General features: G+C 47.2%; 1 protein-coding gene across 5 annotated transcripts in view; it reads right to left on the bottom strand.

Moving 5' to 3' along the window:
• DDHD1 (DDHD domain containing 1) overlaps window positions 1-16892 on the bottom strand; it is a 66514-nt gene extending 49622 nt beyond the window's left edge. For 2 of the 5 annotated variants that reach the window (XM_066998619.1, XM_066998620.1), the window contains exons 1-3: window positions 16045-16890; window positions 13199-13309; window positions 1630-1803 (exon numbers count right to left, since the gene is read on the bottom strand). In XM_066998619.1, coding sequence (XP_066854720.1) covers window positions 1630-1803; window positions 13199-13309; window positions 16045-16774 — 1015 coding nt within the window. In that variant the 5' untranslated portion in view covers window positions 16775-16890. Of the gene's footprint in view, window positions 1-1629; window positions 1804-13198; window positions 13310-16044 lie in introns of all 5 variants that reach the window. The other 3 variants (XM_066998624.1, XM_066998622.1, XM_066998623.1) reach the window with 3 other exon arrangements.
• Window positions 16893-17194: the final 302 nt, after the last annotated feature.

The following is a 17194-nucleotide window of genomic DNA, read 5'->3' as shown; positions in this document are numbered from 1 at the left end:
TTTACTTTAGTATTACAAAAGGCTCTGGTGGCTGGAGTCTTTCTCTGGTCTTTTATATTTTCGTAAATAACAGGGACTGTATCTTTCTCACTCCTTTCCTCAATCTCTTCTACCTCAAATCTGAAAATTTCTGTTCCATAAGCCAGACTTTTGCTGAAAAAAGCCCACCTGGGCTCCATTCCTTACACAGTGAGGTGCACCCAAGTGCAAACAGACATTATTCCTTCCTCCCATCAGAAGTTAAGCTACCAAAGGCTGGAAGCACTCAGCAGCCATAAAGATGTGCTTTCCAAGCGAAAGCATACTGCCCTACCAGAACAGCACTGCACTCACACGGAGGGTACAGCTGTAATAGCAAAGCTGAGCTTTGTTTCAGTGCAGTGAAACAACAAATATTAGCACGTTTGAAAACAGGTAACAGTGCCCTTCAAAAGAGGGTTTTTGCTGGCACAGTTCTGTGGCTCAGGGGTCACACAATTTCATGTACCTACCTGACAGAGCTGTTAAAGCAGAAGGCTACTGCAGACTTGGCCAGAGGGAAAGAATTTTGAAAGTGGTACAAATAGAAAAAAATAATTCAGAGTTTTTGCTAGCTTTGAGGGGAGTTAGGAACTTAACTGCTTTCTGCATTACTAACAAATCTCTGTAAGTCAAAAAACGCACTTCTGGTTTTTCCCACAGTTATTACAGAAGAACCCTGAATACTATCTTGCTTCTAAATTATTAACAAGGTTTTCCTTGAGTGGTCACACAGTTCCCACAGAACTCCTCCATATTCATGGCCAAAACATGGCCACTCCTCCATTCTCTAAACATTTTGTACAAAGTTGTAGTTTAAAGAAGCTTAAACATAAAGCTGCTTTGTAAAGAATAACACAACCAAAAATGCTACTAAAGTGTACTGGAAGGGCTCTGTACTTGCAGCTCTTTTTTTTTTTGTGGAAGTGGAACAAGTGACAACCAAAACACAAAAGCAAAGTGTGAAAGCAAAAATACTGAGCTTTTGCTGTGCTACACTTACCCAGAGCAACCAGTTCAACTGCATGCAATAGACAGACAGTAATTTCAGAACACTATTCTTAAAAATGTTAAATGCATTTGACTGAGATTTCCCAAGAACTGGGCATCCTCAGCCTGGTCATTAAAGTATAAGGACTTCCATAACAGCATGAATGCCTAAGATCTTCTATAGCTGAAAACTACTCTAATAAAGTCACAGATTGAACTAGAACGGAAAATGATCTGCAAATGTGATCTGTAAAACTGATGCTCCCTTTAGGGCAGAATTAGGAACACGGGCCAGAGAGCTAAGAGCCAGTCTGCATTCAGACACTGACACTCTTCTTGGCCCATAAAGAGATTTCAGTTTGAAGTAAGATTTCAAACACTAACCAAAGATACGAAACATTAAGCAAAGTGGGAGCAAGAAGTTTATCCATGAATATAATTTTACAGTGTTCAACAAATGTGCTAGAAGGAAATCCTACAACATTAAGATGCACTGGAGAAGGGGACCGCAAACTGAAGTCTATAACACTGCTCATTACATAGGACGGAAAAACCATCACAGATCATGCTCTTATATAAGACCCCAGCTGTCCAGAAAACATACTACAAAAGTGATCTTACCTTCCTTTCCATCAACAGGTTTTGATACTTCCATATCAAAGCTCTCTTGCAGCTGCTGGCCTCTGAAGCGGTTGAGATGCTCCTGCTCTATTAGGTTACTTTCCTCCTCTTCCAGAGGTTGCCACGTACCGTCAATAAACCATTGTCCACGCATTACAGGAATCTTTTCTGTTTCTAAAAATCAAACGAGAGGTTCTTTAATGCTACAGATCACAAACTGAGAGCAGATAAAAGGGAAAGGGAACTCGGTGGTGTTTTGATGAAAAAGTTACACTCCCTCTGCTGGGACCCCTAACAAGGTAACCACAACTGCCTTGAGAAACACCACTTCTTCCCACGGGGCTGAGGGTGTTTGAGGATGGGAAGGATGGCCAGAAAGATGTACATTCTGCAAAATTTATTCAGGGTTAAGTTCAAACAACAGCCCAACTTTAATGGGATTATACTCCTCTGTACCCAGTTGCCCCGTATTTAAAATGTTTCCCTACACAATTTGACTGATACGAACCAATGGTTTCGAAGTCATAAGGATGATGCAGAACGAGGAGACAAAACCACACAGCTTACCCTGACTGCATAGAGCTTTGTTTCCTTTGGGAATTGCACTTAAAATAACTCAGTTTGCGTATCACTTAACATAAAGGATGCATTTCAAGTTATTTCTTGATGAAAATCAGTCTTTCAGTGAGGGTGGATTTCAGTCCCTGTCACTCTAGTTTCATTTTCAGCACTCTGAACAAGGAAGCTGGGTGCCAAGCATTTGCTGTCCACGTGACAAGACAGAAGTCTCTCAAAAAACACGTCCTGGTATCTATTCTTCACCAAACCATGACTGATGCCCAAACTAAATACCGGGGCTGCAGGGAGCAAGAATTCTCCTATTACACGGCTCCCTGCAAGCATTTTGAGACAATACTATCCATTTTAGCTAGCTCAGCTCAGAATTTCTCCTCCTATACCTGGAAAATAGAGCAGAAGCACAGGGTGTTTGCACCATGGCCATGTACCTCCAGCCTCGTGGGACTGGCACAGAAACCCAGGGGGCTGGCCAAGACCCCTGGGTGATCCCACCACCGATTTCCAGCGCACACTCACGTGTGCTGCTGCATCCCTCAGATATAAAGGGAGACTCAGCCAAACGCAAACATTTAGTGTGTGTACAGACTAATGCAGAAGCTCAGCTCTCCAAAGAAGTACTCAACCACAAAAGGAGAAGCTTAGAAAAGGGGATGGGGGAAAAAAAGCTAGGCTTTACTGCCCAAGAACTGTTCCTACTTGGAAGGTGTGAGTACAGCTGGTAACAGCTGAGAGAGAAACAATAGATGCAAAAAAAAAAAGTAAAGGAACATTAGCTGGGTAAAATGCAAACAAAAATCAAAAACCCAACCAACCAACGAAAAAAGTCAATACAAAGCACAAAGACTTCATGGTTCCTGAGCAAAGGACAGAAAGCAGAGATGCCTGACCTGGCACCAGGCTGGCAGGAGCACAGCAGGGCTCAGCAGAGCTGCCAGCAGATCTCTCACCGCCTGAGCACCACGCTGGGATGGGCCACGTCCCACTAGGCTGGATGCAGGTTCGGGAGCTTCTGCACTGCCCTCTGATACAGATATACCCCTAGCATGCCTTGTGCCCATGGACGCTAATATACAGCACAAGTATTTCAAGTATTTTTCATGCCAGCTGCTCACAGGTGAGAATGTGTAAGTAGCAGAGATTTGCAAGCACCTCCCTTATTTACTTGGAACCTCTGAATTGTTCCGAACTCTTCGTCCCTTGGACCACTGCATCTACAACCTACGAAAGCAACAGGAAAATCTCCTTGCAATAATCTCCCCACATGGCAGGAATGCTCCGAATGTTCCAAAGGCGGTTTCAAAACCTTTCCCGTAAAAGATTTACAGGCAAACAGCATTTCTCCAAATGCTGTTCAAATGTTTTGACCTCCCCGCATCACCAGCTCTGCGCATACAACACAGACCACAGACTGGTTGGCCTGACCAAAACACAACCAGAAGCAGCACAGGACCCGGTTCTGCCATTCAACTTCTGTTCCTCCAGCTAAAATAGCTCTTCCCGATAGGGCTGAATTGTTACGCCCTGAATTTCTAACACTGAATTTCTAATTTTCATATACCGATGGTCCAACCAGGTGAATAAAAAGGACGGGGTGCTCAAAGGGCATGGTTAATGAAAACGAATCCAAACTGCCAGAAAAACAAGAGGTGGCTTTAAACTGCCGAAATTGAGTCACTACAAATGACACAAATTTCAATTGTCTATGAAAACTTAAACTGGTTTTGGAACCTACCTCGATGAAGTGTGAAATGTCAGTATTTGAAATGAGCTTTCTCGACGTGAAAGCTTTAGCCACAGCGACGTTACATTGAGCTGCACCAAGAACAAAAAATGAGTTTAAACAGTAGCTGCTCATCGTGTGCTTGTCTTAACCTTTGCTGTGTCCCCCTACATTTTACACCTGTCAGATATCCGCATTCTTCAGCGGAGCTAACACACACACATCCAGTTAGGCTGCTCGTACAACAAAGCGCTGTCTGTAGCAAGAAATGAAACGCACATAGGATGCGAGCGCATATAAAGGATCCCATTGTTGCTGAACCAATGACACAGCCATGTCAGATGTTGATCCTTACTGGGAAAATCTGCGAGCAGTTCCTTAATTCTTGACTAAGCATTCTACGAGGCTCCATTCATTGAATCCATAGAAAGATTTTTTTTAAAAGCCACATGAATACTATTTTATACTCGGCACCGAATGAATACAAGACGCCTCTTTTTCATTTTTGAAGGGTTTCAAGGTTTTCACGTGGGAATTTCCACCTCCAGATTTCTAAAATTCTAAGCATTAGCAATTAAAATAAACATTTTCAGGTTATTTCTGCCCAAGAAACTTTCCCACAATGGTTCTGTAAAAAAGAGTAGATGGCAGCATTCAACAGCAACTCTCAAATAATAGATGGGCAAGGGCCTCCTCCAGAAAGGCTCAGCCAGGAAAAAAAAAAAGGCATGATTGAAATTAGAAAGAATTTATTGTAAAATCTTTACAGTATAATTTAGTTTAGGAATAAACTAATGTATCTGGCTCTAGGGCTGGAAAGGGCATTTATCTGGAAAACACTTCATCTATAAATCACCCTCAGATCCAAAGACAGATTATTAGGGAGCTTTGTTTTCAGACCAGGGCTTTAAAAGCTGAGTAAGGTTATTCCGCAGTCCAAAGCTCAGTGGGATTTCAGGGAGACCCAGGAGCTGCTGCCCCACAGCCTTTGAACTGTCCCACCCTGCACCCGCAGCCACGGCGCCTCGTGCCTCGTTCCGTGGCTCTGGCTGGGTGGCAGGTTTGATCTCTGCTCTCCTGCTGGGAAACCTCCGCAGGAAAACCTCTGGGTGCCGGAGGCAAGCGAACGACGCTTCCTTCCATCAGGAGCACGGCTTGGTCACTGTCTTTCAGAACCGGAATCACCAAATTTATCACAGACGATAACGAACTGTGCCGTATATTACCTTTCGTTAGAAATAGGGAAGAACAACTTCCCATTAATATCTGGGTTTTGAAAACTGAGCAACGATGGCTATACCACGAGAGTAACGCTGGATTTCGGTTCGGGTCAAACTAAGTAAGGGGCACGTGAGCTACAAAGCACGAGCACTGTGCTAAAGGCAATCCCGTTGCATGCCCTGGCTCGGGTGGGGAAAGGAGGCGGTTACAACACAGCAGAGACTGCTCGCTATCAGCTGCTTGGCTGTGGGAAATGGCAAAGGTGCGCCTTGGTAAACAACGCTGCTTCATCTTGGACAGGTGCTGTTATTTAAAGATTACTCTGATTCAGCCAGTGAACTCAACGCAGGCTATTACATTAATCACCATTAAAAAGCGATGTACCAAAATAGCCGGTTTGAGACCCAGTTTCACTCATTCCTATCCACCCTCCATAAATTCATTCCTGTCTTCAATATTCAGATGATTTTAGAAAGCTTAAGCTAACGTCTCTCAGTATTTTTTTCTTTTACGGAAGAATGAAGTGAATGAAATACACGGCTATTTACATCATAATACGATTTTTTTCCCCCCACCAATACAGAATTCAAAATCTGTAAGAGGAAGTGTTATTTATCTTTGTCCCTACAACCTTGATCCCTAGGAAAGGATTTGCCTTGATTTCTTTACTGCCTTAAGTCTTACGCCATATAATCTGCAGCTGGCGACGCTCCAAACTGAAAGATACTGATATGTTTGGCTGGTTAGACACTTCCAGGGCGTATTTACACAAGGAGTCCTAAAGAAGTTTGAATGGCAGAGATTAGGAGCTAATGAAAAGCCCTTTATTTTAATTAGTCATACATATTTTACCACTTCTAGAGAAAAATAGTTTAAGTGACTGCAACAAAGGATTTATACATTTTTAAACGAGTCCTTTTTTTCCTGAAAAGCCAAATACAAGAGCTGTAATTATGTGAAGAGACAAGAACACATGCAATTTACACCCTGAGAATCACCTAAATCCTCTTAAGAACAAAAGCGTGTGAAAATAAAAACTACATGCAACACACAGTACACGTGCAGTAATCTATATACGTTATACGCCAGCTATTCTTTTTTGTGAAGATCTTTGAATTGTGTGACCACCACCCAAATATCAATTGCATGAAAAAAGCTATGTAAATCCTTCAGGATACAGTAGGAAAAGTAATAATGGAGCAGATTTTGCCTGCTTTTTTCTTTTTGTACTACTTCTACATGAACATGACCATTTGTATTGCTTAAAATGGCAAAATAGTAAAAAATACCTAAATTTAAATAGCGTACAGCATGAACTTTGGCTCATAAAGCTCTTTCACCTCACCTGATGAGAGCCAAGAAAACCTGCAGAACTAAGACCAGACAAGCTTATAACTAAAAGCTTACAGAGCTTAAAAAGGAAAACAAGAGGAGGTCTGTTCCAGAATTATCAATACAAGCCAGCACACAACCTGGAGATGCACAGATGGAATGAAATCAGAAGAAAGCAAGATGCAGTGAGCTTTGTTTTGTTGCTTCGAAGCAACTTGTTCAGGTCTGATGGCAAAGTCAAGGCACTTCTAGCTCCATCTACACACCAGGCTCCAGCCAGCTGTAACAATTTACCCACAAATGAGATCTAAAAGGTTAATATAACCTTCAAAGTCTCAAAAATCAAAATTTACATTCTGCTGAATAAGACAAAGCCGAAGGGTTGGATAAGCAACACAAGTTCATGAAGCGTGGTCAGCTTGATATACAGGACTTCTGCTTTCCAGCGCAGTAATTTCTGTTCCTCCAATTTGGCTTCCTTGCTACCACAGTTGTGAACAACCTGCAGTGCACGAGGATCATATCTGCGCAAACTGAATGTAACTGTGAGGCTACAATGCGTGACATCTCAGCTGAAAGCGACTGAAATAATGAAGGGAGGTGCCCACACACTAAGGAGGGAAAAAGGGCCAAGAATGTGTTTTTTGTTTGGTTGGTTTTGGTTTTGTTTGTTTGCTACTAAAAGTTCTTCTAACGAGTGCTGAACATTGCTGGGAGTGCTGCACTCCAAGACTTGCAATGTAATACATACAGGAACCTGCACGTTGACACGAGCCACTGAAATAAATGTATTCTACAACAGCATCCACGATGCTATTCTGGACTTTTTAGTATTTGCTATTCATTCCTACTTTATCGGGCCTTAGAAATATATTTTAGGCACATTAACTATTGCACAGCCCATAAGACTTCTCACTAGTGTGAAAGGATAAGCTCTGGTATTACCCAAGCAGCACCAGCATGCATCCTACCCACCCAACAGCCCTCGCCACGACTGCCTCTCCAGCAGTAATGATGTGCAGGTCCTACTTTTGCTAATGCAAATGCACAGAGCACAGTTTGCGGGATAGTAGCTGTTCCTCTTACTTAGTTCTCCTGAAGAAAAAATAAATATATATATATAATGAGAACAGGAAGCTTTATTAGGAGAACAGATGGTTACAGAAACTGCTCATGAGATGGAAGAGCCCTGTGTTTTACTGCTGGTGACCAGACTGTGCACACGGGGTGAACAAACAGATGTAATAAAGGACAAAAAAATAAAATTTTATTATTTCCATAATCGCTAGGTAAGGGACTTTTTGCTACAGCTTAGTGTTCTATAGCTTTCTAGCTATTTCCCAGTATATCATTTCAGAACAGAGCAGGTTCCTGATATTTAAATAAACGGAACCATTCTTTAATCACGGCCAGGATGACCTTCTTTTGTTTAACTCCAAACACAGCAATCTGCTCTGCTCTTCCAGAAGTAACAACATAACCTAAAGAGGAATTCAAGGGTAAAATCCTGGCCTCAGAAGACTTAATAGATGTAGCTACACGAATTTACAGAGACAGAATTTTACTGAGCCTCCAGATCAAACGAGACTTCATTTGCAGAGTCGTAAAGGATATTATTCTGCTGGTCCATCAAATAATTCTAAATTGCTTTACGGAGCCTATTTCAAGATTACAGGTGGAAGTTACTTTTGAGTTTCACAGAGACTAAACATATTAAGAGCAATCTGATTGGCATAGAAGGGATTTTCTTTCCCGACTCTGATCTGCAGAGCAGCTACACATGCAAGCCTCTGCACTTGCTTCAATGTCAGGCTCTGCTAGAGAGGAACATGTATTTTGCTCAGCTGTGAACGTGAAATCACCGCTGTTTTATCAGGACCACACGAAGTACTCAAGCAACAGCTTGTAGTTGCTTTACCCTGAACCATTTTTAATCGGTTTACACTACTGAGCAACCCAAAACAAAAAAGAAAGGCTGATTTTGGGGCTGGTTCAAACAGCAAGAAGTACAGAAGAAACCCCTCAGAAAGAGATGAATACTTTCAAAGTCACTTCTCATCTCGATCGCTGTATATTACCCCAAACTATAGCGTGTACCATGTTTTTCAGGAAGGACTTTTCTGTTTTTGTATAGTTTCATCATCATCTCTGCAATCACTCTTTACACAAACTTGAACCCAATGGCTTAATACGAAATCCTAAAAGCCACCTCAGTAGCCATGTCAAAGACGTGCAGGAAACACTCATCAAAAAAATTTGGACTGTTGAAATGTGAAACAGGGTTGCAGTTGGAAGTTCAGGGTCTTATTTTTATTGAATCCTAATCTATTATTATAGCTTACCAAATTTCAGTGCTGATACTCTGAAGTGAGGCGCTTCCACCAGCAGCATTTGTTGCTGCAGTCAGTAAGTTGTAGGAGCTGGTCCCTTACCAGCCCTTTTCTAACCCACAGCAGCTTGCATTTTTTGAAACAGCACGAGGTGAAAGCTAAACTGAACCGCAGAAGAATGACTGTGCCACATGACAAACATGGGAGTAACTCCGAAAACCTGATCACATGCTCGAATCCCACTGAAAGTCACGGGACTTTTGCACAATCGCACCCTCAGCTCTAAGTGTACGTGCTCTCCTGGGAGGTGCTCTTCAGTCGGTCTTTGTTAGCAAGCTCTCTAGCACCAAGCAGCAATGATTATGTACGTACAGTTTGAGCAAGAACGTTCCTGTACAGGAATATCTTTAAAAAAACAACATTAAGATTTTTCCTGTGCGTGCCTGAGACCTACCAGTACCACTAATGCACGAGCCGAACGTATTCAAGGGCACGCTAACCCTTTCTCTCAGTTCCTTCCCTCTTCCTCCTCTGCAGGGATTTTCCTTCATCTCAGAGCCCACTTGCCATGCAATTTAGAAATTTTACAGTCTCTGTGCATCTCCATGCCAAGCACACTCCAGCATGGCTTCAGCTACTTGCAACCCACACTCAAATACCTCACACCACCCTACTGACCTTCTCTCTGGCCAACCATTACTTTACCTATACCTTTTTCAGCCTTACGTACCACTGACAGAATTGCTCATGCTTCTAATTTTTATTTCTCGCTCTTCTGCAAATTTTTCTTCCATCAGTTCTTCTGCTTATCAACTTCTATACTGTCAGATCCTACAGATATTCTCTTGCTCCTGTCAAGAACTGCAGCAGGCTGCCCAGGGAGGCTGTGGAGTCTCCTTCTCTGGAGATATTCAAGGCCCGTCTGGACGCCTACCTGGGCAGCCTGCTCTAAGGAACCTGCTTTGGCAGGGGGTTTGGACCCGACGATCTTTCAAGCTCCCTTCCAACCCCTTCAATTCTGTGATAGAACAAAAAATGAGCTCTGTCCAAGTTCTTTTTCCCCTCAACGTATTTTTTCTCCCTGAACAGCCTCTCCCTCTCACAGACATACACACAGAAATTCAATCCATTTTTAATCTGGTCCTGGCACCTCCAAATTAGGTCCCACCTTATTTCTTTGGTATCTCCGCAGTTGAGTCAGTACTCAAACCCAAATGAAGTCAGAACGGAACTCCTGATCCTTCTCATCCTAGAAACGTGTTCTGCTTTCTCAGTTACAGTGGATAACACCCTTCTGTCCTTCACCGAGAACTTCTAACCAATGCATTCCCAGCATCTCTGCCTTCCTGCTGGAGGAAAAGTGATGAACAGCACTGAAGGGCAAGCACAACTCACTCTGTAAGCTGAGTCCATCCTTAACTACTCAGCTGTAGTTGATACCATCCACCAGAGAGCGGTTCTGGTCATTTATGGGAGTAAGAGAACAGATTTTTGTTTAAACAATGCTTGCAAATCACAAAAATAAAAGCTGCAGACACAAACGTAGCTTGTTCTCAAAGACACATCCAAGCGAAGTGCCAACATCTCCCACCTTTTTTAGAGAAGCATCCTCGAAGCCCCAAGTTACCCCTTTTGAAACCAGGGAAGGCACCAGAAACCAGAGCATATGTACACACAAACGTACTTTGTGATTTGATACAAATTTCAGATCTGCAGTGTTTCATCAGCATGTGTTAGGCCTTCTGGGCAGGAAGAAGCTGGCTGGACCTAAGCTAACAAAAACTTTTGGAAGGAAGGTGGAATGAAGAAAAAAGGCAGAAGAGTAGAACCCAGGAAAGATTTTGATCAGCAAAAGTAGAGCTTTACCTTGCCATGGACACTATCAGTATTTTATTAGCAAGTGAAGAGTAACATACCTGGGGAGAAAAGCAAGATAATAGTATTCACGTATTCACCCTTCAAATGAAAAGGTCCTTTACATAAAGGAAACAGCAGCCAACTTCAGCTGGCCAAGACACCAAAAGCAATGTTCTAAGCATGCTATAAAGCAACTAAAAAAGCGTTCAGCTGCTAAAAACAGACTAAAAAATAAAAACCACGTACTGATATGAACCACTCTTGGTTCCAAACCCTCAATTTTCATCTTGCCTCATAAATCTGTTTTAATACTTTTTCTGTGTTTCGGAATAGAAGACAAAACCCATAAACCAACGACACAGCCTCAGAACAGCAGGCGTTGATTGAAGTAGCCAGGCAAGCGGTCTAATGGGACCCGTGCCACAGGATGGGTTCAGGGTTGCCAGTGTGGAAATTTGTGCTGCCGAGGGAAGGCACGGCACCCGGCGCTCCTGCCCAGAGCAGGCAGCAGAGAAGCACCTCGCAGCTCCAGCATGATTTTTAGCCTTGGCAGCGCAGTCCTAACAACGACCAGCAGCTGAGGTACAAAAAGGTTCGTATCTTGCTGCTGACCTCTACTTCCACCATCAAAACAAGCACATCAAAAAAATCTGCTAACAGAACAGCCTTTTGCAATCATCCAACGCCAAGCTTTAGCTACTGTACTCCAAGATTTTTCAGTGATCCTGATTCTAGGTTCAGAGGGACGATAACGCTTCCCTGGCGTTCACATCTCATTTTGCAAAAAGCTCAACTGGCAGAGGCTTTTTACAACCTGCGAACCACTACCTCTTCTTCCAATTTATAGAGCAGCTCAGAGAGAGCTCACAGAAGTATACAGTTCTCAGAAATTTCTTTCCGCACAAGCTCAAAGGCATCTGAAACAGTTTTTAGCCTGCCCAATTCCAGACTAAGTATACAGATTTTAAAATCAAGACCAAATGACCCCCCCCAGCACTCACAGAGGGGCTAAGCCCTGTAAAATCTCTGTTTAATCAGTACAACAAAGTTACTCTTATATCTCCAGTCAGGGACGATCCTCGTGGACCTTTTTTTTTTTATATACAGTATACCTTTATATACAGTATACCTTTTTTTTTTTAATACAGTAAGTGGTTATGTTATTTAATAGACTTCTTCTGCAACTATTAGGTATGAAAACATGCATGCTATAAAAAATAACAAACAAATCCCTTACCAAACCTGCGTGCAAGGTAAAAAAAATCATCCAAAGAATCCCCAAATGGCTGTAGAGATACACATTTGGTTGTTGCTTCTCCCCACATACCGACAGATTTGGACAGAAGTCCTACTTCAATTTTAAAAGGTACCACTGCATGACAGACATCAGCCGAGGTGATGGGTGTCCCCAGCACAGTCAGAATTCAAACTGGAGAACACGCTGGGATGGAGACGACTACCTGGAGAGTGAAAGCGGACTAATTTATAAGAAAACACTGCCAGAACTAAATACATGCAACTTGACAACGTAACCATCAAAAAGCAAGGGGAAAGCAACTACCAGACAGGGCAACAGCCGCATGGGACAAACTTGTGAGCCAAGGACAGGACGGAGACACCCAAAAGTCCTCAGTTTGTGGATTAAACAGACTCACCCAGGCTACGTAAATCTACATAAAAACCGGTGTAAAGCAGCCCTCTTCAACTGGGAGGGCAGAAGAGGTCTGGATAACGTAAGATGATTCACACAGAAGACCCTCATATAAAATATCACTTATATCCGCAGAAAACAAGAAGTCCAACTCCAAGCTGCTCACTTATCTGGAAGCCTACAGTAATAATTTCAGTCCTCCTGTGCTGTCTTTGCAAGTTTTACAATGCTAATTAAATAAATCCCAGAGGTCACAAGGTAAGGATAAAATTCTCAGTAATTAATCTGCTCAAGTTGTAACTCAGTCTGATATTCCTGATGTTACAAACGAATCCTGTGACGAGCTGAAGATTTCTGAAGAGTGAAAAAAATGCTTCAGCAAATGCCCAGCTAGAATCAACATCTTCCTGTCACTGAGACGACACAATGGAATTGTCAGGGCATCCAATATTGTTGCTGAGAGATAGCAGCCCTCCCTGAAGTACGGTACGTATGTGAAACAGAACAACAAAACGGGCAAGTACAAAGATAAAAGCTTTTGACCTTTGCTCTGAACCGAAAATGTGAATCAGCAAAACCAGAGAGCGGTTTCTGTACCCTTTAGCGTGCACCTCAGCGTATTTTAAGTCAGTTGTACTCATTGTTTTTCATGCTCGTGCAACCAGAGAGCGTGTTCCTCCTCCTTTACTCGCAGTCTTGTCTAGCGTGAGATCTGGTTATGCCATCAGCACCTCCCGCCCGTATCACAGGGAACCAACGTAGGAGCTACCCTTTGGATCCAAAACTGCATGCACAATATCAAAGGGGAGCCATTGGGGAATAACAGCCACACCGAGGTCTTCAGAAGCGCGAGATGAGACAGAATCCTTGGGATCTGACCTTGCCGTCTTCTCGGGCCTGGGCGCAGCAGAGAACCAGGCAGAGAGCACCAGGCAGCAGCGCAGCAGAGCCACGCTGGCCAGCTGCCTACGGGGGCACGCAGCGCCTCACCTGGGAGGAGAGAACGGGAGAAAGGCGAGAACTCTCACATATACAGGGCAGAGGCAAGGAAACGTGCGAGCAAAGGAGGAGTTAGGCCAGAAGACGCTGACAGATCCCTGAAACACCAGAAGTTTATCTCAGCCTTGCAAATGAGCGGACCCGATAAGAAGAAAAGACTTGAGCACTCTTTAATCAGCTTTCCGAGGACTAAAAAACATCCCCTTCGTTAGTCTTCTCGGCACCAGGAGTTTGTTTCTCTCCTGCCTAGCACTGCTTCTGGTGCTAGCCTTTGGGGATCTCTGCTTCCAAGCATCGCCTCTGCACAGCACATGTTATTACTTGAAACATCTGCTCCTCGGGCTTAAGGAGACTGAATCAGCTTCCAAAATGGACGAAGCACAGGGTCAAGAAATTAAACCTTTAAGCTGCTGCTGAGTACAGCCTCTTGCTCTCATTACCGGGAGCAATCCTGCCTCACCTGACGGCTCTGCTCGCTCGCTCCCCTCTGTCCCTGTGGCACAGCCAGCAAGGGGGACAGCAGCAGTTTCTTCATCCCCTGGATTATCTGCATCACCTTTTCCCAGTAACTACGTGGCAGATGCAGCAAGCACCAACAGTTGGGACTTCAGGGCGGTAACACAGAAAAAAGCTGCACTTTCCAAACAAGGAGCTGTGCCCGGGCTCTTTTTTAACTCAAAACATGCATGCACTGGGAGCCCTGCTCGCTCCTTGAGCTCATTATCCATCTGCTGGGGCAATGATTTGAAAGGCAAAAGCGTCACACACCGCAAGTGAATTGTGCCACCTGGTATTGTCTTTTATGGTCTTCCTTCTGTAAAGACGCTGAGAAAGAAGGAAAACAACCAAAAGCCCTGGTTTTCAGATCTGCACCTTTGAAGCAGTTCTGCTGCTCCTCTGTGATTCTCCTGTGAATATGCAGAGGGGACCAGAGAAAACTGCCTTGCCTGCTTCCAAGTCCATGCCAGGACAATGTCTATTCGGCCAGTCCGCATCTCTCACCCTACTCCTTAACATTTCCCTTGGCCTGGAAGGAACGCAGTTGGAAAGCAAGTCCAGCTGTGACTCAGGGACAGAGGGTAAGCGGTGTCACTGCTCATCTGCTCCAGGAGAGCAGATGCATGCTCGTCCAGCAAGACCTCAGGACACATTCCTTCCAAAGGAAGAGGCCAAAGAGCTGAGGTGCCTGCTCATTCACCTGTTCCCCTAGGTCCCCCCTCCTCCAGCAAAGGCGACAGATGAATGCAAGGGACAGTGCCTCTCGAGGAAGCGTGACAGAAGGCGTACATCACCACCTCCTTTTGAAGCTGAGGTGGTAAAGCAAACACCCCTCTGTTGGAAAGATAAGAAATAAGAACTGTGCATCTGAGATGCCTGTTGCATCCCCTTGAAGCAGAAAGGAGAAGTCCCACCTCATGCTCCCTGCAGAACGATGCGCTTGGGGGAGACGAAGCACAATACCGTTACTTTCCTAGCAGAGAGGATGAGAGCAGTAGAGAAGCCAGGTGTCTCTTCCATCATTCTTCATCAAAGAAGAGGGATCAGAAGCATGCATGTGGCGGGGAGACTGGACAAACAATTGCTCATTTTTACCCAGCTCCATCTGAAGAGCGGGCACGCATATTGAAGGATGGGGGGAGTAGCGATGGCAAATTTCCACCCTCACTCACCCATTCCCGTTTAGGAAATGGGAAGCATAAACCGGAAGGTTCACAGTCACCTTCCCTCCCACTTTCTTCCGTACGTGTCAAGAAACAAGAGGATGCTCAGATCTCCCATTCCACCATCTCTGTATGCCAGGGTGTGCATGCGCAGATCCCCCTTTCCTTCAGATGCGTGTGCACAGTGGGGAAAGAGAGGGAAAGATCCCCGGATCCCTTTTCAGATGGAAGTGTATGGAAAAGCTCCCAGTGCCCCCTCTCCCCCATGAGTTTGCATGCGGCATGGGGGGCACCCAGTGCCTCCTGCCCTCTGGGTGCTTTAGGGGGATCCAGTGCCCCCTCTCTCGAGTCTATGTTGAGTGGTACCCAATTTCCAGGGGCATCCCGCCCTCCGCAGTGTGTGTCCACGAGGGCAAGATGCCCAGCGCTGCTGGATGTCTGAGACTTGACCTCCTCGCCCCACTATCTGTGGGACAGAGTGGTCCTTTCCCCCCCATCCCCTTGTCCCCAAATGCACGTGGGTATCGAGCAGCACCCATTCCCCTTCCTTGCGTGACAGGGAGCACTCAGACCCCCCATTCACCTACGTGCGTGTGTTGTGGGGACAGAAGGGCCACCTGGTAAACCCAGTGCCCCCGTGCGGGCAGGGCGTCCCTTTTTGGGGAGGGCAGCGGGCAGAGGCAGCCCTGTCACCTCGCTTCCTCAGGTGTGGGGCAGAGGGGCACAGCTCTTGCTCCATGTGGTGTCTCTTGGGGTGGCGAAGGGTCTGTGGCGCCCCCGGTGAAGGGTCTGTGGCTCCCCAAAACGCGCATGGGGGTGAGGGGGCTACGTCTCCGCTGCGTCCCCCACCCCCAAGGGGCACCCGCGGGGTCTGTGTGCGAGGTGTCCCCTCCGTGAGGACACCTGGCCCGTGTGTGTGAGGACACCTGGGGACCCCCACCGGTCTCTGTGGGGGACACACGGTGACAGCCCCCACATAAAGGCCTGCGTGAGGGGAACCCCGTGAGGGCCCCGTCCCCCCCCCGGTGACAGGGGGGACCCCGGGCCGGTCCCGGCCGCACTCACGGTTCCAGTAGACGGGGTAGCACTCGGCGTTGGCCACGTCCACCTCGTAGAGCCCGCTCCGCACACACACCGGCTCCACCGCCTCGCCCTCCCGGGGCTCGGGGCCGAGGGCGCGGAAGGCCAGCTCGATCCGCAGCGAGTCGTAGCCGATGAAGGGCTTCCACGTCTTGCGGTCCTCCCGGTAGAACCAGCGCACCTCCTCGGCTCCCAGCTCCCGCACCACCTCGTAGCGGGGCCGCCCGCCTCCCGCCGCCGAGCGCGGCCGCTTCCTCTCGGGCAGCGCCGAGGCCGCCGGGGAGAAGCCGCTGCCGCCGCTCTCGCTGCTCGCCAGCCCCGCTCCCTCGCTGCCCTCGCCTCCGGTGCCCGTGGAGTAGCGCAGCGAGGCGCCGGACTCGGCCGAGTCGAACTCGCCGCCGCCGGCCGAGTCGCTCAGGCTGAGCTGCCGCGGAGGGGCGGCCTCCGGCTCCCCCTCGGAGGACGAGGTGGAGAGCGCGGCGCGGAGCGGCCGCTGCTGCTGCTGCTGCTGCTGCTGCTGGCGGTGGTGGTGGTGGTGGCGGCGGGGCGGGCGGGCCAGGGGATGCTCCCCGCCGCGGCTCTCCGCCGCCGCCGCCTCCTCCTCCTCTTCTTCTTCCTCCTCCTCGCCGCGGGCCGGCCGCCCGTAGCAGCCGCCGCCGCCGCCGCCGCCTTCCCCGGGCAGGTCCCAGGCGCCCTGCGGCTCGGGGTAATCCATGCCGCCCGGCGCTCGCCTCGCTTCTTCTTCTCCTCGCCTCACCTCGGCCGCCCCCGCGCCGCCCGGCTCGCGGCTGCCGCAGCCGCCGCCGCCGGCTCCGGCTCCGGCTCCGTCCGTCCGGGGGCGGCTCCGCATCGTCACGCGTGCGGCGACGCGGCCGGGGGCGGGCGGAGGCCTGAGGCGGAGCGGGGAGCACCGGGCTCGGCTATGGGGGCCGCGGGGCGGCGCTGCCCTCAGGCGCCCGCTGGCCCCAGGCTCTGCAGGCGGTGCCTCTGCGCGGCCGGGTGCCCGTGGAGCAATTCTGCCACCCGCGTCAGGGGGTGTGAGGGGCAGCTGGCAGCCTGGGGGTGGGCTGTGGGGCTCCCTACTGCTTGCTGGTGTTTGCCCTGTGTCTGTTGGGGGGGACAGTGTATGTTTTTC

Source organism: Anser cygnoides, chromosome 5, assembly GCF_040182565.1.
Source record: "Anser cygnoides isolate HZ-2024a breed goose chromosome 5, Taihu_goose_T2T_genome, whole genome shotgun sequence".
NCBI classification, from domain to species: domain Eukaryota; kingdom Metazoa; phylum Chordata; class Aves; order Anseriformes; family Anatidae; genus Anser; species Anser cygnoides.
This window is presented reverse-complemented; position numbering and strand designations above follow the sequence as displayed.